The sequence below is a fragment of the Canis aureus genome, chromosome 25, assembly GCF_053574225.1.
Source record: "Canis aureus isolate CA01 chromosome 25, VMU_Caureus_v.1.0, whole genome shotgun sequence".
In the NCBI taxonomy this organism is placed as follows: Eukaryota; Metazoa; Chordata; class Mammalia; order Carnivora; family Canidae; genus Canis; species Canis aureus.
This window is the reverse complement of record NC_135635.1, coordinates 36,973,182-36,996,938: the sequence shown is the minus strand read 5'-3', so window position 1 is coordinate 36,996,938 and position 23,757 is coordinate 36,973,182. Positions and strand designations below refer to the sequence as shown.

Here is a 23,757-nt window from a genome sequence, read left to right as displayed (position 1 = left end):
ATGTAAACCTATAGGGATGCCTGGGTGGCTCAGCGATTGAGCGTCTACCTTCGGCTCAGGGCATGATCCCAGGATCCACGATCGAGTCCCACATTGGACTCCCTGCATTGGAGTCTGCTTCTCCTTCTGCCTGTGTCTCTGCCTCTCTCTGTGTGTGTCTCTCATGAATAAATAAACAAAATCTTTAAAAAATATATAAACCAATCAAACCATGCCTACAAAAATTCTTTTCTCTGGTAACTCAGATCAAAAGCATCTTATACATGAAATTGGAATAGTACAGATTTTAATAGCACAGGTTCTGTGATAAGACCACCTAGTTTCAAATATTAACTCTTCCACTTAACTACCCAAGTGAACTTCAGTAAATAATTTGATCTATCTGTGCTTCAATTTACAATTAAGTTACAATGTACTAATAATAGTGTTTCTATCAGAGAGCTATTTTGAGAATCAAAATAATTCACATAAAAGCCCATTGAAACAGTGCTTGGAATGTAATAAATAATAGCAAGTAGTTCAATTAAAAACAAGAGCAATACAAGTAACATATTAATCCTTTATTGGGAGAGCCCAATGTTTCCCCCAAAGAAACTTATCAGAGAATGTATTGTATTAGAGAAAACTAGATCTTCCTGAGCTTTATATTTGGTACTGATAAAATTTGAGAGCACCTGGGAGTTAATGACAATTCACTGAATTTCCTTTCCTGTACTCCCAACATTAGTCTTATGCATGTTTGGTATACTTATGGTTTCTTCCTCTTTTTCTCCTCAGGATAGAAATCATTACATGATAAAGGCTACAGAGAGTTAAGTCACATTATTTTTCAGGTTAGAATCTCAGGTCGCAGGAAAATCATTTGAAATGTATGGAGAATTTGCTTGGGTTTACCTCCTAAGATCCTCTCAGGCCCACCCTGTGCCTTGGGAGGTAGAGCTCAGATGAACAACACTTTTTGGAGCAACTTTCCTCTGGCTTACAGTTAATTTAGCTATTGGGAGGCACTCACAGTAATCAAAGGGTAAAAGGAGAGCATGGTCAGGGTATTCATTCCCTTGGCTTTCTCCCTACCATGCCACATTTGACAAAGGCTGTGTGTTCTGTATCTTAGGCCATGGCCCCCATCAGACAGTCACAAGGTTCAAAGACCCTCCTCTTAACTCCTCAGGCCTAGGGGTGATAACATCATCCCAATGCATATTTCAGCACCTCTTTTTGTTCCCATTACCCCTTCCCCAAACTTTATAAACAATGTCTTTATCCAATGCCCTTAGATTACTCTTTGAGTATGCCATTTGTTTTGCTTTGTTATAGAGATCAATGATTGATCCAGGGAGATAGTGAAACAAAAAAGAACATTGCAATTTTGCAGATTGTTGAGATTTGCAAACTATAAATTATCAAGATATGATCCTTGGTCATAAGGACAAATGGCCAATAAGTGAATGATGATTAAAATATCAAGTTTCTTAATACCAAGGCTATAATCACAAGATGTGGCAGAAATAGCCATCTATCCACTAAATAATTCATGCTTCTCATTTAGAGCAAAGTAGTCATCAAAAGTTTGCCAGCCAGGCAAAAATTACATTTATCAGACCCAGCCTTTTAGAGCTAAAACAGGCATTGCATTAGTTGATGTGGCTATATGTTACTTCTTGATTATGGCTTTCAAGAAGTAGACACGGATTTGCCATCTTCTCTTTTCCTTTCTAAGGGACTCCAAAGTCTCACAAGATAGAAGCCTGGGTCCCATTTGGAGGAAATCTTCCCACTAACCAGGATTACTGGAGCTAAATTGTCACGAGAGCAAGAAATAATCTTTATTGTGTTAAACAACTGATTTTTTTGAGATTTACTTGTCACAGAAACTGCATTACCCTAACTAATACAGTGGGTAAATTTATTTTAGGGGAGAAATTCCTTCCTAGCTTTTTTTTTTAAGGATAAGGATACACAATGATCTATAGCTCCTTATACCCTGGTTTGTCCAATGTGAGCTAACCTCGGATCTTTGCTGTCTATGTCATCCACATTCTTCATGTTTTGTACCAAATAGAAGTGCATTTTTTTTTGCACCTCTATTCTTTTCATCTTGGTAATAATCCAGTGGTATAATCCACTTCAACAACTGCTGCACTTCAGAACCCAGAGCAATAACTTACTCTACCTTAGGCCCTTTCAATTCGGTTTCTTTTCTCACTTCCTACTTTAGCAAGTTATACTTTGGCTTAAACTTCATAAACTTCTGCTTTCCAGATGAAAATGCATCTATTCTATATATTAAACCCAAACATAGTTTCCCACTACTGTGAGAAGTAGCCAATTTCAGTTCTTTCACGAGCCTGTTCCTTCCGTAAGAGGAGTTATTTGTCTTAGCTTCTCATGTGGACTGCTTTACCTATCACAGCATCTCAGACATGCAGGAGGAAGAAACATACACCTCTCTTCGTTGGGATAGTCCAACACCAAGCTTTTACCAGAAACACCTATCTTCCACCAAATATTCAGGTAACCAGTTCTAATTATTCAATCCAAGACTTTGCAGTTTATGTTTTGTTTCCTGTTCTATGATGAGCCCAAGGTGATTTTTCTAATGAAATAACCCACATATGCATGCATATGATAATGTGCATGATATGCTAATATTAAAAAATGAAGTGATGTGGAAGAGTAACTAAAGGTGCAAAAGGAAGAGATCAATGGATTTGACAAATATATGGTAACTTTTTCCCCTGTCTCTTGCTGGAAGGACAAAGAATTCCTGGATTTGGAAGATAAATGAAAAAAATCATATATTTTTATTATTTTAGTTCCTGTATAAAATGCCCTGAAAATTACCTGACAAACACTAGGAAATAAAGAGAAAAAAAGAGGTTGAAAAACTGAAAATCCTACCAGCCTGAAGCTGTATGCTATGGTGATCAGTCCTGGTGTTCTGTAACATTTGTATTCGATTCCTATCATGTTGATAATTAATTACCACAGACCAAGAGGGTTACTACAACATAAATTTAGTATCTTAACAGTTCTAAAGATCAGAATTCCAGAATAGGTTTCATTGGGCAAAATGTTGACAGGGCTGCATTCCTTCAAGAGGCTCTAGCTAGGGGAGGTTCCATTTATTTGTGTTTTCCAGTTTCTAGAGCTGCATTTCTTGCTCCGCTTGGCTCATGGCCCCTTCCTCCATTTTCAAAGCCTGCAATTACGCCTTCAAATTTCTTTCTGCTTCCATCATCATGTAGCACCCTGACCACTAACCTCTCACTTATAAAGGCCCAGATAAAAAGGATAATGTCCCCATCTCAAGATCCTTAACTTAATACAGTGTAAAGTCTTTTTTTGCCACAAAAGGTAACATTTACAAGTTCCAGAGAGTAGGACATGGGCATTTGGGACAGGGGCATTATTCAGCCTACCACATAATCCAAAGGTAAGTTTTATTTTTTCTCTGATTTGTGTTAAGAATATAACAAACCACACATTCTTCATTTTTCTTTCCTGGATAGATGCAAGATTACCTGGGGTGGAGGGGAGGTATTCCTCATCCAAAATTGTATGTTTAAAAGAAATATCTCAGAAATAGTCATGTTCAAGTGGCACTGAAAAGGGATGATGTGCCACAGCATTTCTACTTTCAAATATGAAAGCCTGCTACCTGGTTTGCTATAATCTCTAAAAGATTGTCAGAATAGAATATAGGTAACTAGTTAGTAAGATTGTAGCACCATAAGAGGTAAGAGGAGTATGTTACTTAACCTCTTGGATTTGACATCTTTTTAAATCAAAGGTGTTCTGAGTTTTAACTTGCATTTCAAAAAGTTGGAGTTCTTTTTTCCTGTTATCACAATTCCCATGGCCTCAAGGATTCTCGAGTAAGAATACTAATTCTTTCTTTCATTCAGTCTAGTTTTATCCCAACCCATTTTTCTCATCTACTTTCTCTAACTCACTGTCATTGCCCCATCCTACTCCAGGAGCATGGTGTCTGGTGACGGTGATTACATGTATTCTCTGCGTGGGCTCAATAGCAACCTCTGTTTTCTTGGGCCTCAAGTGTAAGTACACAAGGATATCTTCAAAATAATCTATATACATATATTTCATATACTTTATACACAATTATACATTACAAACCTACATATATGCTGAATAAAGCTTTTTTTTTAAGGATTTAATTTATTTATTCATGAGAGACAGAGAGAGAGGCAGAAACACAGGCAGAGGGAGAAGTGGGCTCCACGCAGGGAGCCCGATGTGGGATTCGATCCTGGATCCCAGAATCACGCCCTGAGGTTAAGGCAGACTCTCAACTGCTGAGCCACCCAGGCATCCCTGCATATACCTTTATATACAATTCTATTTATGTATATCATTATAAATAAAATGTCATAATTTATAAATAGAGAAACAATTAGAAACATGTAAATGCATATAAGTGATCTAAAATAATGACTTACTAATTTTTTTAAGATTTTTTTTTTTTATTCAAGAGAGAGAACATGAGAGTGGGGAGGGACAGAGGAAAAAGGAAAGGGAGAAGCAGACTCCCTGCTAAGCAGGGAGGCTGATAAGGGGTTTAATACCAGGACCATGAGATGATGACCTGAGCTGAAGTCAGATGCTTAACCGACTGAGCCACCCAGACCCCCCAAGTGTTCCTAATTTAAATTATGGCACATTTATATAACTCACAAAGCACTAGTATGTCACTTTTAATAACATTTAATGTTCATTTGCATGTTTTTTATCCCAATTCTAATGCTGTAGGTCTCTTTGGGAAAAATAATGCAAATAATTACCTATTATTAGGATTCAATTTGTGAATCATATTAGTATGCTAAAGGAAGCAATTTGCAGGATTAAGTATAAAGCTTTCTTTTCTAAAACTGTATGTATTCTAAACTTATTTTTATGCAGATTATTTTAGTAAGTCTTTCACTTTATATTAGGCAAAGTACAAATTAATAAGTTTAATGCAAACCTAAGCATTTTATGTGGGACATATTTAATCACATTTATTTCCTTTAGTCTAAATTTAAGACATGTTTTCATATCTGGCAAGTGAAACTTCTATAAAATATAATTACAGGGCTATGATTCTAAAAAATAAACAAAAAAAAAACAACTAATAACTGCATTATCACTCATGCTACTACTAAGAAGGTTAGAAAGACAGAGATAAAAATTATAGTTCAGATAATTCTTCCTTTTCATATGCTCTGGCAAAGCATTTCTTTATGTAGATGACTTTAGCAATGAGGGAGAATTATGAGTTCTACAATGAGAAAGAGATGGGTTCAGATTTACTTTCACAAAATACAAGAAACCTAATCTTGTTCATATTAGCTGTGAGTTTATTTTCCTGATTCTTCTTAGAAAATTGATTTAAGAATTACTAGAAGCTCAATAAAGAATTGTTACCTTGTCTATCATCTCAAAAGAAATTGTACTGCTCACAGCAAATGTTAGCACTTCCAGAAAGCTTTCCTTATCTCACCCTACTCTCTCTTTGTGCTTCATATAAAAATGCATTATTTAAACCAAATCCAAGTCTTTTTTTTTTTAAGGAACTCACATTTAAATATATATTTATCAAACAGACACACTGGAAATAGATTCCAGGGTTGAAAGAGATCTAACTGATAAATCAATTAACATCTAATGATTCAGTTTCTTTTCTAAAACCTGGACACTTTGAACAGAATATTGTTGAACTCCATTCTAATGACAGTACAAGAATTCATATTTTTTTAAAGATTTTATTTATTCATTTATGATAGACATAGAAAGAGGGGGTGGGGGCAGAGACGCAGGCAGAAGGAGAAGCAGGCTCCATGCTGGGAACCCTACGTGGGACTGGATCCTGGGGCTCCAGGATCAGGCCCCCCTGCCAAAGGCAGGCGCTAAACCACTGAGCCACCCAGGGATCCCCCAAGAATTCATATTTAACTGGCATTGCAAATATCAAAAGATATGGTTTAAATATCACACCGATATAATAAATTTCAATGCTGCTTTATAAATATGAACTACCTGGGGTTAGAAGATAAAACAAATGAAGTTTATAAAGAACATTTTCAATTAAAAATAAGATTATCTAAAGATGCAATACTTCAAGTAATATTATTAAGTAATTGGGATATAGAATTTGTCTTTATATAAAAATGAACCTAGGGATCCCTGGGTGGCGCAGCGGTTTAGCGCCTGCCTTTGGCCCAGGGCGCGATCCTGGAGACCTAGGATCGAATCCCATATCGGCTCCTGGTGCATGGAGCCTGCTTCTCTCTCTGCCTATGTCTCCGCCTCTCTCTCTCTCTGTCTCTGTGACTATCATAAATAAATAAAAATTAAAAAAAAAAAAAAAAAAAAAAAAAAAAATGAACCTATAGTCTCCAATCACCAATTATTACATAGCCAAAAAACACACATAGTACATACTAAGGGTGTTTGTAAAAGCATACTCTACATTTTCCATGTCCTCAAGAAACTTGCTGTCAATACAATTTTAATTTTGTTTTTCTCTCTGTATAGTTCATGAAATCTGTTTAGATAAATTATGACAATCATGTTCCTGACAAACTCTGGGTTATTTTAAACTATACTAATTATTTTTGACCCAGAAATCCCACTTTTGGAAACTTTTCCTATAGATAAACCTACACATATAGCAACGGGATATAAAAAAAAATTGTAAGAACTTAAATGCCTATCATTTAAGGGATCATTTAAATTAACAATAGTACAATATTACATCCACACCATGGAATACCATGAAACAAAGAGGAGAAAAAGAAGGAAAAGAAAGAGAAACAGAAGGAGGAAAAGAAAAGAAAGGAGGAGAAGAGAAAGAAGAGGAAATAGAGAAGGAGGAGGAAGAAGGGGAGAGAAGAGGGGAGGGGAGAAGGAGGGAGAGGAGAGAGATGGGTTTTAAAGGGGGGAGGGTGGAAAAGCAACAGCAGTAAAAAGCAGGTGCTCTCTATGGACTGATACATAAATGTCTTCCCGATACATCCTTAAGTGAAAAAAGCAACGTCTAAAGTCATGTATGCAGTACACCACAATTTGATTGAAAACCAATATTTTCTTCATATGTCAGTTAATACCAGAAGGATATATAAGAAGTAACTAAAAATGGGATCAGGAGAAGGAGATATATGGTGACAATATCAGTGTTTACTTTTTGTTGTTTTTTAATGTCGTAATCCCATGGAATGTATTAAACAATATTTTTAACTTCCAGAACAAAAGTTGGGTGAAGAAAATATTTCAATGAAGATAAAGAAAAGCTAGCCAGAAAATAAAGTATTTAAAACTTGGGACGCCTGGGTGGCTCAGTGGTTGAGCATCTGCCTTTGGCTCAGGACATGAACCCCGGGGTCCTGGGATCAAGTCCCATTCAGGTTCCCCTCGAGGAACTGCTTCTCCCTCTGCCTATGTCTCTGCCTCTCTCTCTGTATCTCTCATGAATAAATAAGTAAAATCTTTTTTAAAAAGTATTTAAAACTTTCAGTTATTTCTGGGACATACTTACAAATAAAAGTTTTGGCTTTCTTTTGTTGTGTGTTAATAAGTATAAATACTTTTCAAACTTTTATTTTTTTTATTTTTTTATTATTTATTTATGATAGGCAGACAGTGAGAGAGAGGCAGAGACACAGGCAGAGGGAGAAGCAGGCTCCATGCACCGGGAGCCCGACGTGGGATTCGATCCTGGGTCTCCAGGATCGCGCCCTGGGCCCAAGGCAAGCGCTAAACCGCTGCGCACCCTGGGATCCCTCAAACTTTTAAATATCACTATACCAATGTAAAATACTTTTACCATTGGCTTTTGTTCAAGTATAGTGACTTTCATTTTTGTGCTATCGATACTGTCATTTTTTTTTAAAGATTTCATTTATTTATCTGAGAGAGAGTGGAGAGAATGAGCAGAGAGAAGGCAGTGAGGTAGAGACAAGCAAACTTCCCACTGGGAAGGGAGCTCGTGGTGGGTTCCCCCCAAAAATTGTCATTTACCAAGGTCATCTTATACATTCTCAAAATATTCTTAGGACTTTTGTTAAATAAAACTAGTTATAGAAACAAAAAGGTTGTGTTAAACAAGAAACAATTTGTGTACTTCAAACATTCCTAACTGCTTGTCCTTCCTAGTTATAGATTATGTTATAGCCAGTAGATTTTGAGCTATAAAAATCATGTTTAATTTTTAATAATTATTTTATCTTAATCATCATTCCATTTTAACAAAGAATGTGAAATGTTTTTTCCATGAAAATTTTCATTGTAAAAGTCAATACTAATATTTAAATTATATATATAATAATGTACTATATACATTATAACACATATAATGTATGTAATTTAATATGCATAGTAGAAAAGAGGACATGTTTCTCACAAAGAGCAATGAATGGAAATCTATATCCTGTTTAAAGTATCATGGTAATAAAGTAATGAATGAATTAATTATAAATTATTCCTATATACCATCAAAAGTGCATACATAGATATCTGAAAATAAAATAACTGGTAAAAATTAATCATGTTACATTGATATAAAAGGATACACTGCAGTAATTTAAAGAAGTCTTTTAGAACTATTGTTATTAACATGGAGATATGGTTATGCAATATTTTGCCATGAAATAAGATGATTAATAAGTCAGTAATGGAAAAATACAGTTTCATAAACATTATATGTAAAATAGATGTGTTTTTTACATACACATATGGAAAAAGTTTCAATAGATATAAACTATTAGCAACTGTTATTTGAATGGTAGGTTTCAATGTAAGTAGGAGTAATTTCTTATTTTCTTCCTACTATTTTATATTTTCTATTTGTCCTACCATATGACTTATACTAATTACTTTCTATTTTAAAAACTCTATTGTGCAAAATATTTTCTAAAAAGTCATATTTTTCCATTTATTTTTACTGTTCTTTTTCATTTTCTTAATTCATCAATTAGATATATCATATAACATGATATAAAAAATACTCTTATTTTGAGGGCTTTAAAAACATTTGTTTTATATTCTCCTAAGTAAATACACTGTTGAATCTTTGTTCTTCATTTGTTGCAAATTGATTACAAGCAGAACACCAGTAAAGATACAATACCTTGCTTCCCATTTAGGGGGAATCTAAAGAGAAGTCTCCTTTCCCTTTCTCCAATTTTATTACAGCTTTATGTAGTACAACCTTTTCAGGTAGTAATAAACAAAACAGAAATAGACTCAAGAATATAATTAATCTAGAAAACATCAAAATTCAAAATTTTGGAACAATACTTCAAATTCCTAAAAGGGAATTTCCAAACATACCAGATTATAAATAGAATAAATAAATAACATCACTCTCTTACTCCCCACTCTGGTTACATTCAACCTTTCGCTAAGAAGAAGGAACATAATCCAAGCCACTAGCAACCAGGATTACTGATAGATAAGGCATATTCATCCATTGTCCATAGCTCTTGAGCAAAACATAGAAGAGGATGAGAGTCCTAGAGTATATTGAGAAATATTAGCATATGTGTAATAGTAGACCCAAGCGTAGAAGACAGAGAGAGTTAGACAAAAGTAATATTATTTTAAGACTTATTACATGAATATTTTCCCACACTGATTAAAAATATAAAGCAACAGATTCAAGGAATTCTATAAAAGCCAAACAGCATAAAGAAAGTTAATATCTATGTTAAAAAATATTTAATAAAATAGGAATTGATACTTTATAATATGATTTTTAAAAAGAACTGATTTGGGGTGCCTGGATGACTCAGTCGGTTAAGTGTCTGTCTTCAGCTCAGGTCATGATGTTAGGGTCCGGGGATAGAGCCTTGCATCAGGCTCCTTGCTTCTCCTTCTCCCTTTGTCCCTCTCCCTGCTTGTATTCCTGTTCTCTCTCTTTGCCAAATAAATAATTTTTAAAAAAATATTAAAAAAAAAGAACTGACTTAAAAAGCTATTCAGATTTATAGGTAAAGAACTACAAAAAAATGTAAAAATAATATGAAAACGGGAGGACTGCCCTTGCCAAATATAGAAATAAATTATAAATCTAAAATAATGAAGCCTATGTGGTATTGACATATGAGTAGATAAGCAAGTAGATTGAATATAATTAAAATAATATAAATATATCAAAGTAGTTTATTGAAAATTACAGTAAGCTAAAGATGGCAGTTAAAAGAGGATGAGGAGAGGGTTGTTCAGTAAATGATATGAGAGCACAATTTAGCCATCTAGGGAAAGAATTTGGAAGTCATATCTTATGCATTCCAATAAAATAAATTGCAGCTACATCAAAATACGAAAGTGAAATATATTTATAAAAATATAATCTCAGGTGTAAGACTTTTGCTAAAAATGACTCAAAAAGCATCTGATGTATGTGGGGTGAACTACCAAAAGCAAAATCAAAAGACACTGGGAGATTCATGGCTCATATCATGCATTACCAACATGTTAAGTGCGGTAACAGAATCAGTTAAATAGGAATGGAGAAGATTCACAGGACTTGAAATGACAGTGCTGACAAATCTACATTTTATTACAAGAAAAGGATACAGTTTAAGAACCACATTAAGGTAAGGATATGGTCTGAAGAGCCCGGGTGCAAATAAGCACTTTGTCTTCCCTCTGTAACTGTCCTCTCAGGATGTAAATTCTCTCTTGAGTCAGGAACACAGAGCACTTTGGTAGCAGGGAACCCAAGATGAGTCTTGCTTGGGTATTTTTATATTATGCTGACCACATAGCCATATTTCTGCCAGGTAATCAGCTTCAACAGCAGAGCCTACTCAGAATCTCCTTGTGACCAGGGGCAAATCATCATTCATATGGCATCAGTAAACAATGCTGACAAGCCAGGATCATCTGACCAAAAAATCCTCAGACTGATGATTACAAAGTTATATACTATTATTCAGTATGTCTCATACTTTGTCCAGAGGACAGTGCCAGGCAGGAACTTTAGAAACACTGTTCAAGCTGATCCCGGACCTGTGTGGAATGAATTCTCATAGCACAATAAGGACCTCATATAAAACAATAACGAAAAGACTAGAAACCCAATGAAAAAAATTACAGCATGTGATTATATAAGCCATATATAATTATACACTTCATAGAAAAAGAAATGTAACTACCCTTATATGTATGAAATAAAGTTTCAACACCAAGAGTAAAAATGGAAATGCAAATTCAAATGATATTGAAATACCACTTGCAACAACCTACACGAAGGTAATTTGAAAATATCTATATACAATTTAAATGCACATAAACTTTGACCTAGCAACTTCTCTTAAAAATATACTTGCATATGTGTGAAATTATGTATGATTAAGGTCCTTTATTACAGTATTTATTTCCAGAATACCAAAAGATTACAAATAGTCTAAAAGTTAGTAGAGAATGACTAACATAAATCATGATTTACCCTTATAATGGAATCTGATAATGTTAAAATAAAAGAACGAGAAAGCTCTTTGTATACTGATACAGAATTATGCCCAAAATATATTTTAAGTGGTAAGATAAAAGATGAAAAACCATATAAGTAGATTGTTACTATTTGTTTAAAGAGAAGAGGAAGCATTTTATATTCATTGGTTGATAAAATTCAAAATATGTATGGAAGAATAAAAAAGAAATTCATAAGCCTGACTGCTCTGGGGAGTGGAGTTGGGTACATCCATCCAAGTGGCAAAGGGGATTTTTCCTCTGTATCCTTTGAAGTTTTTGATTCTTGAACAGTGTCAACTTTATTTTTTTATATTTTTTAAAAGATTTTTATTTATTTATTCATAAGAGACACAGAGAGAGAGAGAGGCAGAGACATAGGCAGAGGGAGAAACAGGCTTCAATGCAGGAAGCCTGATGCAGGACTCGATCCTGGGACTCCAGGATCACACCCTGGGCCAAAGGCAGGCGCTAAACCGCTGAGCCACCCAGGGATCCCTGAACAGTGTAAACTTTAAACAAAAACTTGGTGCAAACTAAAGTCACAAAATAATCAGTAATCTATAGTTGTCCTTACTCTGTATGGAAGAACTATTGTGTTGTAATTTGTCAGTATTTTTAATTAAGAATTATTGTTATTGTCTGAAGTGTTCCAGGTATCTACCATTGCAATGAAACAGCGAGAAAAGCTCATCCTTCAGGACAGAGCACTGTTGAATTTCACACAATGGGAGAGAAACCATAACCTTCAGATGAAATATTGCCAAACCTTGATGCAAAACTCTTTCAGTTCAGGTAATTGATACAAAATCAGTTTCCATGGTGCAGATACAAATATGGGCACCAATTCCTCAAAAGAAACAGTGGCACTCATCTTACTGTCTACAAAATTGCAGACAGAATTTTAAATTAGGAGAGTCATCTTTTCATCCACACTCCAGTTCAATGTTATTTATATGTTTATATACTTCAATAGTATGTGGAGAATACTGAGATCTCAAGAAATGCAGATTTAAAAAACATACAGTTAAATTGCAAAGGGAAATGTGTAGCATTAGTAGATCAGATTTTTTTAAAGTAGCATTTTGTTTTATTCAATCATTCAAATTTAGAAGTATATCTTTATAGCTTTAAATTCTTCAATTTATTTAGTTTAAACAATGCTTTAGATTCAAATTTAGATATCTCTTTCAGCAGAAAATAAATTTAAAAATCAGAGTATCTATCATGAAATTATACTATCATGAACAAAGCAGAATTCAACTCTTTTTAAAAATTCTATGAAATTACTTCAAATTTATCTTTTACATTTTTTACTAGAATTTTAAACCTAAAACAGCCTTATTTCTATGTGTTGCATAGAAATACTTTGTCAAGTATTTTATGGTTGCTTAATTGATATTAATCATCCCTGTAGGATACCATTTAAATAATTACCAATGAAAGAGGTTGAAAACCTACCTTCTAGTTGAAATTTAGCCAAAAAAAAAAAAAAAAAAAAAAGTTTACAGAATCAATGCGTGCCCAACAGGGTTTTTAAATATAATAGATTTATGCAAGCATAAGTTAGGCCCACCTCTGAGCCATTAACCTTGAGACACTGGCAATAATCCATTTTGGAGATCTACAAATAATATATCTCCAATCTTTCAGCTGCTTTTGTCAACACCACTCTTGCTATAATTTTAACAATAGTTAAGACACTAATTAGCATAGATTCCAAACAAAATAAATTGAAAAGCTTTGGAAAAGGACAAACATTATATGGTCTCATTCATTTGGGGGAATATAAAAATCAGTGAAAGGGAATAAAGGGAAAGGAGAGAAAATGAGCGAAAATATCAGTGAGGGTGAAGTGGGCAGGGGGTTGGGGTGACTGGGTGATGGGCATTGAGGGAGGCACTTGGTGGGATGAGCACTGGGTGTTATGCTATATGTTGGCAAATTGAACTCCAATAAAAAAAAAAAGTTTAAAAAAAAGAAATTGAAGAACTTTAAATAACTCAACAGCCAACCCTGAACACCGATAATGAACTATTTGTGACCTTAGATAGAAGGCCTCTCTCTAGAAATTAGGATTCTGGAAATTTCATTGTCTTTCCCTCTGTGCAAGAAACACTTGGTCAAATTCTTGCTTTTTGGTTCCCCTTTTATACTCTTGAGCACAATTCTTTTGTGAATACATTCTTTCTTAAGACAGATTTCATAGAACTGATTAAACAATATGGCTTACAAATAAGTTATACCTGAGTCCTGAAATAAGCTTATTGGTCACTTATGTTTTCCTTCAGTTTTCTTCATCCACATATTTCAAATCACTTCTCAAAGTGCACTGTTTGTTCTATGCATCCTATAGGAAACATTTTCATATTTAACTCTCAGAATGTATACATCAACTTGAAACTTATTATTATCTTGCCTGATGGCCCAGTATATATTCCAACTAAAGTGGGCCAGTAAGATTTACAGATATGGAACAATAAGCTAACAATAAAGACTATATGTGTTGTAAACTTAAAAAGATGAAGAGTTATAAAAATAGAGTAATCAGTTCCACTATTATAGAAAAGGAACAGTTTGGGGAAAATATTCTGAAATTAATTCTGTCTTAAACTAATTCTTACAGACCTAGTGCATTTGGAAATAATTATATAATTCTTATTGTGGTAAGTATTGCCTCATCTGAACCATTTGGTTGCAATGTTCAGCTTCGCTGGGGGTGAGACAAGGGTTTCTTTTGAGGAAATGTGCTGCTGATATTATTATAATAACTTTAACAAAGTAAAATGTTTATATTCAAAGCCCACAACTGCAGCCCTTGTCCTGACAACTGGATTCAGAATGGAAAAAGTTGTTACCATGTCTTTGAAAACTGGAAAATTTGGCACACCAGTAAGGAGGACTGTTTGAAGGAGGGCTCTAATCTTCTACAAATAGACAGCAAAGAAGAAATGGTAAACACCATCTCATAGTTTCATATCATTCTGAAAATACCCTGATACCGATTAAAAGAAAGGACTGATTCTAATTAGATAGGATTTCTTAATATTTTATAACAGTAGTATATTTATTGTATATAATAAGGGTTTAAAAGAGACAAAGTAGGAATGACCGAGGTTTGTTTTCCTTTTAATTGAACAAACAATAACAACAAGAAAACCAAGACGTGATCCAGAAATCCAGGGGAATATGTTAGTGATATGTCCTTTGTTTATCAGAAAGGAGAGGGAATAAAGGAAATATCCTTTTGTCACTTGTTAATCCATCCCTAGATATACATCCATTATAATTGTATATTTGTTACAAATTTGTTATTTTCAATGATGTAGGGAAGTAAACAGCCAATAGCAATTTTGTAATTAAAAGAGAAAGCAGTATAAAAAGGGAGATGGTGTAATGAAATGGCGAGGTCTATAAAAATAAGCATTTGCTAAATGAAATGTTTAGTTGACATTAAGCTTAGTTTACTAATATCCTAACAAACGGTGCTTTCCTGAAATCATTTTTACCCATAAATATGTATGAAGTAGAATACAGTTACACATTTCTGACCTTATTAAAATGTACACTTGTTATACTCAATAATTAGTTAAAGTTCATTTTTCCAAAAATAATGAGAGAACAATTTAAGGATATGTTAAAGATATGGAGTAAATAAACTAAGGCAACTTGGACTTATAGCAATGATAGGTTTACACTATTCTGTGCAAATTTGGTGACAAAAGTTAAATGTTTTTTTCTGACAAAATATGCCTGTAGTTAAGTTGCCTCTGGAATCTCCCAAACTATTTCTCATATTGAAGAATACTGGGAAAGAGTGATCTACATGGTCTATGATGTCAAGGATATTTTTATTTTTCCTGGTAATGAAGGTTCAGTATAACATCCTGTTTTGACATATATTATCTGCCCAACTCTGGATCTGTTAGGTTTATTTTAATACCAGACACCTATTTTCCCCATAGTCCTTAACACACCATCTATCATATGGCAATAAAAAAAAATATATAAGATATATTCCTTCTTTAAAACCCTCCCTCTTGAGACACCTGGGTGGCTCGGTGGTTGAGCATTTGCCTTTGGCTCAGGGCATGATCCCTGGGGTCCTGGGATCGAGTCCTGCATTGGGCTCCCTGCAGGGAGCCTGCTTCTCCCTCTGCTTGTGTCTCTACCTCTCACTCTGTGTCTCTCATAAATAAATAAATAAATTTAAATAAATAAAATCTTTAAGAAATAAATAAATAAAACCCTTTCTCCTATTCTTTAGCTCTCAAGTCCCCATTAATGTCTGTCTAGGCAAAATGCCAAACTTTGTATTTCATGATAGTTTATTGTTTTCCCCTCAGCTCACTGTTGAGGTCTTGTTTCTTCTAGGACTTTATCACTGGCAGCCTGAAGAAGGTCAAAAGTGGCTTTGATTACTGGGTGGGACTGTCTCAAGACGGACTCAGCAAACCTTGGCTTTGGCAAGATGGTTCCTCTCCCTCCCCTGACCTGTAAGTGTCTGAGGGAAATGTGACAAGAAAAATTAGGAACATGAGGGGATTCCAAAGTTCATTTTATTTTACACCTCAAATATTCTCCAGAAGACATAGCCAGCATGATCATTCCACAGGCTTTTGATTGGAATCAAAACTGAGGTAATTTAAGAGTAGCTTCATGGTTTCCAAATCTTCCTCCTTTCGGTCCTGCTGCCATGATGCTCTAGCACATTCACAACAAAATTTGAGATGCTGAATGAACAATATAATTTTCACGTATATCATTTAATGGCTAGAGAATGCTAGGAGAAAAAAGTTATAGGAACTATTAAGAGATTTCCCTGTTAAGCTTTTTACTTTGATTTATTTTTCCCTATTAATTTTTTTAGATAGAACTAGGAAGATTGGTGAACAGGATTAGGTGCTTTAGTATTCTGAGAATTAAGAGTCAGGAAAGAGATCCTACATTACAGCTTATTTTTGTGTATTTGTTTTTATAAGGTTTTTTGATATTATGTTAACATATTTTTTATTGAGAGAAAACAGTTCTATTACTGAAGAAAGAGAGTGCTACAGGAGGGTACCATATTAAAACAAAGCAAAACATAAAAGCTACCCACCTCTCACCAGTTACCCTAACGTCAAATCCACTGACTTGCTTCTCCAGGTCGCCAGTACAGACATTGCAATCAACTAACCAGCTCTGTGGATATCTAAAGGACAAGTTCCTTTCTTCTGCTAACTGCAGCATTTGGAAATATTTTATCTGTGAGAAGTATGCATTGAGATCCTCTAACTGAAAAAAAATTGTACTTGAAGAGATCTATTATGATAGTATGTTGAATAGGCCATTGGAAAACCTGCCACAAAATTCTAAGAGCAAGTGCAGAAGTAAACTTATGTGTGGGCTACTAAACTCACTACCTGGGACTCAAAACCTATCTCTACATTTACACTTGGTAGTTTTCTTCAATACTTTCCAGGCCTTTATTTGATATTGTTTAATTTGCCAAGAATAAAATCAATTTATAGCCTATAGAGGACAAAATCCTGAAAGGGGAGAACAAAATGAAGAAAAATAATTTCTTTGTACTTTTTAAATTTTATAGCCTATAGTGACTATAAACTCCACTCAAAAATCTATAAGCCACTGGGGAGATGATACATTTCTAGCCATTTTTTTAAACAAATAAACAAATAAATAAATGTGGCCTTTTATTTAAAGTCTCTACCTGCCAGATTTCTATGCATTTTCTCTTTTAAACCAGTAGGATGGTAGGACAAAGAGATGGATTTTCAAATTAAAAGGAAGACAGGCAGCTATACTGTTTTCCACATGGCTGCACTAGTGTGCCTTTCCAACAATAATACACACAGGGATTCCTTTTTCTCCACATCCTCACTAATGCTTGTTGTTTCTTGAGTTTTTTATTTTAGCCATTCTGACAGGTATGAGGGGATATCTCACTGTGGTTCGGTTACATTTCCCTGACGATAAGTGGTGTTGAGCATCCTTTCAGGTGTCTGTTGGCCATCTGGATGCCTTTTTTGAAGAAGTAACACTCAGGCACTTTCAAGTGCATCTCCTGTTCTCCAATTTCTTCACTGTAAAATAATTATAGGACTTATGTCAAATTATTATTTGAAGATTAAATTATGAATGTATGTTAGTGCCTTTCCTAGAGTTTGACACCTTATCAATACCATTATCTGGAGTAAATCACCAGTCATCTCTAGGCATCAACCTTATTTGTGTAATCCAGATAAAAATGACTCTTTTCCCTACTCATATTATAGGAATATTGAGAAGATAAAGTTTATATGTGAAATGTTAGCAGCTGTCAGGACAGAGTATCTGTTTTAAAGTTAATGAATCTCCTCAGACAAATCCAAAGATGATCTATATCCTAGGTCAGCAGGCTCCTTGGACATAGATTAGCTTGCTCCCAAGAGATAGGAGATACGAAAGTGTCTTGCAATTTATAGGAAGGAAAAAATCACTAATTATTACTGTATTACTTTTCTACCACTTACCATCCTTAGAATAACTTACTACACAGTAAATTCTCATCAAATAGCAGCTAAATTCAATATAATTTTAAGTAATCTCATTTTTCACAAGGAGTAGTTAAGCTACATTAGATTCTCATCTTTCTTTACAATAAGGATACTGTTAAAATAAAGTAAAATAAAACCTAATTCACTGAGGCAGTGGAAATCATTTAAATGAACCTAGAAGTCTATTGTAAAGGGTGACCTCTAAAGGCTAAGGTCCTTTATGGAAGGGAAAGGCATGATTTTTTTTCTTTTTCTTTTTAAATTCTTTTTTTTTTTTCGGGATCCCTGGGTGGCGCAGTGGTTTAGCGCCTGCCTTTGGCCCAGGGCGCGATCCTGGAGACCTGGGATCGAATCCCACGTCAGGCTCCTGGTGTATGGAGCCTGCTTCTCTCTCTGCCTATGTCTCTGCCTCTCTCTCTCTCTCTCTCTCTCTCTCTCTCTGTGTGTGTGTGTGTGTGTGACTATCATAAATTTAAAAAAAAAATTCTTTTTTTCTTTTCTTTTTTCTTTTTTAATTCATCCTTGACCTGGAGTTGAAATGGTGGACCTTTCAGTAAAAGGGATTCTTCTCTAATTTTCTGCTGAACCTAGGAAAAGAAAATAGCACAGAAAACACAGTATAAGTTGAGTCTTGTGTTTGGCTTTCACAGCTGACAGCTGGCAGCTGAATATAATAACTTGGAATGAAGGAGAAACAATAAAAATTTTTAGTAGTAGAAACTGTTTGTCTTCAAGATCCTTCAGAGCATTGTCATGGGAGTATGTTTAGAGAAAGGATAGGAAGCATTTAATAACTCTTTTAAGAAAAAGTACAATGAAGCAAAAGGCAAACATCCTTTGGCTGATGTCATCCCAGCAATATATGATGCAGTATTCTCAAGTCAGAATCTTATCAACAGCGCAGCTGGCATAAACTCCTACAAATTTCCTCAGTGGCAATGCTGCTTTTCATATAGCGAATATGGATGGAAGATTTTTTTCTTACAAGTTACTTGGGTCCAAACTATCAGGGTCTTTTTCCAGGCGCTGGTAAGAGTTTGGGCCTTGGCACTGGGCTAACATGTTTTAGATCTTGGTCTCACTAAGAATTAATTGGATATCTTAGATCCATCTCATTGAGATCAAAGTTAACTTTTAAAAAAGGGGGTGGGAAGGAAACAGAAAAATCTATTCTACAAATGTAAAGAAGCTGTGTTATATGCTATGGCCAAAGTGCATTAAGTGTGTAAAAAAGAAAACAAATTAGAATAGTATTAGTGATAGAATAATAAAATTACTAGATCCTAAAAATTTATTCATCCAATGAACCTTGTAAAAATGTATGCTTTAAATCAGATTATGATTTTTTTGTATTCTTCAAAAAGGACAAGAATTCCTTTGCAAAGTATTTGACCCCTCAATATTAAGGCCAAAACTGAGGCAATCTGCTAGACTCTTCCACTTATTTCATAATTGCTTCTGTCCCCAAAGAAAAAGCTCCCCTTATTCTTCACACTCTTCCTGCTATTAAAGAACTCATGACCTGTTTCCTGTTGATAAGTTTTAAGAGCTGGTTCAGTATCCTCAGGAAAAGAAATAGCTCACTGTGTACCGTAGGGAACTCCGATCTACCAGGAAAGCCTCATTTGACTTTTCCTGAAATTTCTTCAGAATTACCTAAACACACAAGAGCCTGGAAGAGAAAAATTCTTCTCAAGCCAAAAATTAATTCATGGGACGCTACTCTCTGATTCTCCATGGAAAAATATTTTCAGCAAATCACGTCATGATTATTTCCTATTCTTAAATTTAAAAAAGTTTGTGGAGAAAATGTGCCATACTATTCTTCTGCACCTTGAGATATTTGCTCATATTGTAATTAGTGTTGTGAGTTTTGTTATACAGATGATGGGATTGAGGGTAAAGATGGAGAGAAATAAGGTCAAGAATAGCAAAAATGTCAAATAAATGCTATTTTTTTCCTCTTCACTATCTAAAGTGACACTTCCTCAGGTGGCAGATTTGTGGGAATACTTTAAATACTATACAACATCCACTCTCCTGGCACCTAGACTCTTTAAAGCAATGGCATTTAAAGAGAAACTTGTCATCCAAACCTGAACTAGACTGCAGTTATATAGGTTGCCAGGAGTCAACAAATGTGCCTTGTCCCTATTTACAACCTAGTCCACAAAGTCATTTGACTTTGCTTATGTGAACCACATTTTCTTCCTGTAGTAACAAGACTTAAATTACACTTAATTTCTTAGCTGAAGTCCTAATCCACCTTTCTTGTTACATGCTTATTATATAAACTGCATTCATTAAATATCTGCTCTCATCATAGAAAATATTTGACAATATCCACAGCTTCCCAATGTAAGTGACTTTCTATAATTAACTGAAGAATACAGGTCTCCAAAAAGGGTTATTTATGTTTGTGTGTGCTCCTCTATATAAAAAAAAAATTACTAAATCCTTTATTTTACGTATTTTTAATATTTTTACATTATATATTTCAATTTGGATTATAAAACTAATTTCATATTTGCTTCATTTCAGCTAACAATAGCACCATGAGAAAATTATAAACATTTCCACTTTATACTTAATGAAATAAGCTTCATGAAGTAAAGTGATTTGCCCAATAATAGATCAGATTATGGGACCTAAAACTCTCATTTTATGACCACAATTCTTTTTTGCATGACACAATAAATCAACACAAAATTTGTTCAACACTGAAGAAATTTCATAATTAATCAACAGAAAATTGAAAGGAAAATTCATAAGGAAGAAATCCACAAGCAGTGATTGCTACATAATGCAGTCTTATGAAAATGAATACAGAAATGTTCTCTTTATCATGTTTGCTAATTTAATGTCATTTCACCATGTGATGGATGTTTTCTGAAAATAAAACTGAAGCACCCTAGTTTTCATTGCTGAAAAATAAAGGTTTATGGTAGATTATCATCACTAGCATTAAACCTCTAAAATTGATTTCTCTATAAATCAACAAAGTCACTGGTTGTGATGGTGTTATTTGCAGTGAGTGCCCCCTGTGATGACTGTGCATATGGGTATCCTGAGAAAGGAGGTACCTATAAAAAGGAGCCAGTGATGTGCGCAGGTATCACAGTCTCTCTTCCACTTTCCATGACCTGATTGGATAACTCATCCTATTAAAATTTTATTTACTCATCTTTCGGTATGTGCTGATGACAAACTTGCCTTTTGAAGAACATCTCTACACAGAAATTTTCCCAGAATCTATTCTCAAATCACACACATTTCACATTATTTACATTTATTATTATTATTATTAAATCTTTAGTACCTGGAAGGCATAAACATGAATCAGATGGAATAGGAGCTGAAACTTATTATAGACCTTCATGAAGAGACTGACTTTTGCTCTCGTCTTCAGTCTTTCTGAAGGAGCATCGAGGACAGTAATTTGGATATGGAACTGAGCTGAGAATATTTCTTTCCTGGAAGAAATTCCTAGAGACAGGACACAATCATTGGAGTTTCTTTGAGAGAAAGAGAGAGAGAGATTGAGGTTGTGAGTTGGAGGAAGGTGGATAGAGGAGGGGATAGATAGAATCTTAAGCAGGCTCCACTCAGCAGAAAGCTCAATGCAGGGCTCAATTCCAGGACTCTAAGATCATGACCTGAGCTGAAATCAAGAGTCAGATGCTAAACTGACTGAGCCACAAAGGATGTCACACACATTTATTTCCTCTATTTCAGTAAGTTTCTCACTTCCTTCAATATGAAGGAAGACATGGAAATAGGGAGATGATATTAGATGCTAAGAAGGAAAAACACTGGAAAGTTATCTCTGAGTCAAGAAGATGGATGACAACTTTATGAGATTCTGGGACTGGTTGGTACATAGATAGGACTTCTCTGTGACTGGTAAATATATGCATGAAGTTCAGAAATGCTGGTGATCCTGAATAAGAAACATGAAAATCCTTCCTCCACCAGTCAGAAAAATTGCCTTTCCTATTTTTCTCCCATCTTCCAATGGCTTAAATATCCTTTGCATTGACTTTGCTTGGCTCAACATTTTTGCTCAATTTTTGTATAAACATGGATCATATGAGAGAAGATAGGAACTGAAACCAAACTAGTACAGGTACACATAAATAGACTAACTTCTGTTCTGATCTTCAATCTCCCTGAAGAGAGCTTGATATTGTAATTATGATGGGAGAGTCAATCACTTCCATGTAATGGTGCAGGGAAACTAATGGAGGCTCTCAGGCTTCACTGTGGCCGCCCTTCTTTCACATGCACACCGCCTCAACTCTTTGCAGTCCTTTGAGAAAGCTTTTCCATTGAGGATGGTCACACAGTCCCTGTTTCTCAGACTGGTAAAATCTATTATAATCTCAAACCTTAAAGAAAAAAAAAAAGAAAGTTTAATCAGATCACTGGTAACTTCTAAAATGAAATGTTAAATATCCAGAAAGTACATTGGGAGTACTCCTAGATTGATAAAATTATAGAATAGATATGCAGAATGAATTTACTGGAGAGATGGGGTCACCACGTTCTTCCTTTTCAACCCCTTAATGTCCATACTTTTCCCTAGAAGCAAGCATCAGTTCATCTAAAACAACAAAAATTGTTTCTAACTAAAACTAAGATGCATGCTATAATATAAATTTATCATATGATTTGCCATCATTTGAAAGGTCATCTACTTTCTCTGTGATTCAGTTTAATTAAATATAAAATAGGGGATCCCTGGGTGGCGCAGCGGTTTGGCGCCTGCCTTTGGCCCAGGGCGCGATCCTGGAGACCCGGGATCGAATCCCACGTCGGGCTCTCGGTGCATGGAGCCTGCTTCTCCCTCTGCCTGTGTCTCTGCCTCTTTCTCTCTCTCTGTGTGTGACTATCATAAATAAATAAAAATTAAAAAAAATTAAATATAAAATAAAAAGGATTACATTAAGAATGTCGCATCTGCTGGGATAATAAATCCCGTATGATATATAGGGAAGAAAGGTATCTGGCCAAACATGGCTTCAAATTGTAATATATTTAAGTATACATTTAGCTATTTGAAAAGATATCACATACAATCTTATCTAGTGCTCAGATAAGTAAACGCTCACATAAGTTGGATGCTTAACTGCCTACACCACCCCAGGGTCCCTCAGAAACTATATTCTGAAAAATGTGTGCCCTATCATACTGCTCAGAAAGCCAAGAAATCTGAGGTTTGTTTTTGTTTTTTGTTTTTTGTTTTTAGATTTTATCTATTGATTCATGGGAGACACACAGAGAGAGGCAGAGACATAGGCAGCGGGAGAATCCGGCTCCCTGTGGGAAGCCTGATATAAACTCAATCCCAGGACCCCGGGATCACTCCCTGAGCCAAAAGCAGATGCTCAACCACTGAGCCACCCAGGTGTCCTGAAATCTGAGGTCTTATATTACCTCTGGGTATTGATAAGTTGTGAAGTTATGTGGTCTTAGGTCAGTTATCATCCCGATCTAAGTTTCAGTTTATTCATCCATAAAACCTCTCTTCCCTCATCTTTCTCCTCCTCCTCTTCTTCTTCCTTCTTCTCTCTCTCTCGTTATCTCTGTCTCTGTCATCCTCCCTCAGCAGAGCCCAGACACTTAATTACTAATGCTCTAAAGGACTTCAGACCCTGAAATAAAAACTCTGAAAGCACCCAGACAGAGAACTGCCCCTACTATTTTACTAACATTTTGTATGTCTCCTTCACTGGTTCACAAG

The 23,757-nt window shown here is 34.9% G+C and overlaps 2 protein-coding genes across 5 annotated transcripts in view; one reads left to right on the top strand and one right to left on the bottom strand.

Annotated features, from left to right (window-relative positions):
• The first annotated feature begins 507 nt into the window (after positions 1–507).
• Positions 508–19,978, top strand: CLEC9A (C-type lectin domain containing 9A). The gene is made up of 6 exons (XM_077871104.1): positions 508–2,514; positions 3,981–4,061; positions 12,124–12,270; positions 14,278–14,429; positions 15,850–15,971; positions 16,624–19,978. The coding sequence occupies exons 1-6, from the start codon at positions 2,424–2,426 to the stop codon at positions 16,754–16,756; spliced, it is 726 nt and encodes a 241-aa protein (XP_077727230.1). The 5' UTR covers positions 508–2,423; the 3' UTR covers positions 16,757–19,978.
• Positions 16,013–23,757, bottom strand: part of CLEC1A (C-type lectin domain family 1 member A) — a 24,432-nt gene continuing 16,687 nt past the window's right edge. The window contains exons 6-7 of one of the 4 annotated variants that reach the window (XR_013364322.1): positions 21,334–22,402; positions 16,013–18,601 (exon numbers count right to left, since the gene is read on the bottom strand). Coding sequence is in view for 1 of the 4 variants with exons in the window: in XM_077871099.1 (XP_077727225.1) it covers positions 22,252–22,402 (151 nt within the window). In the remaining 3 variants the exon portion in view is untranslated. Of the gene's footprint in view, positions 18,602–20,472; positions 22,403–23,757 lie in introns of those variants that run through there. The other 3 variants (XR_013364323.1, XR_013364324.1, XM_077871099.1) reach the window with 3 other exon arrangements.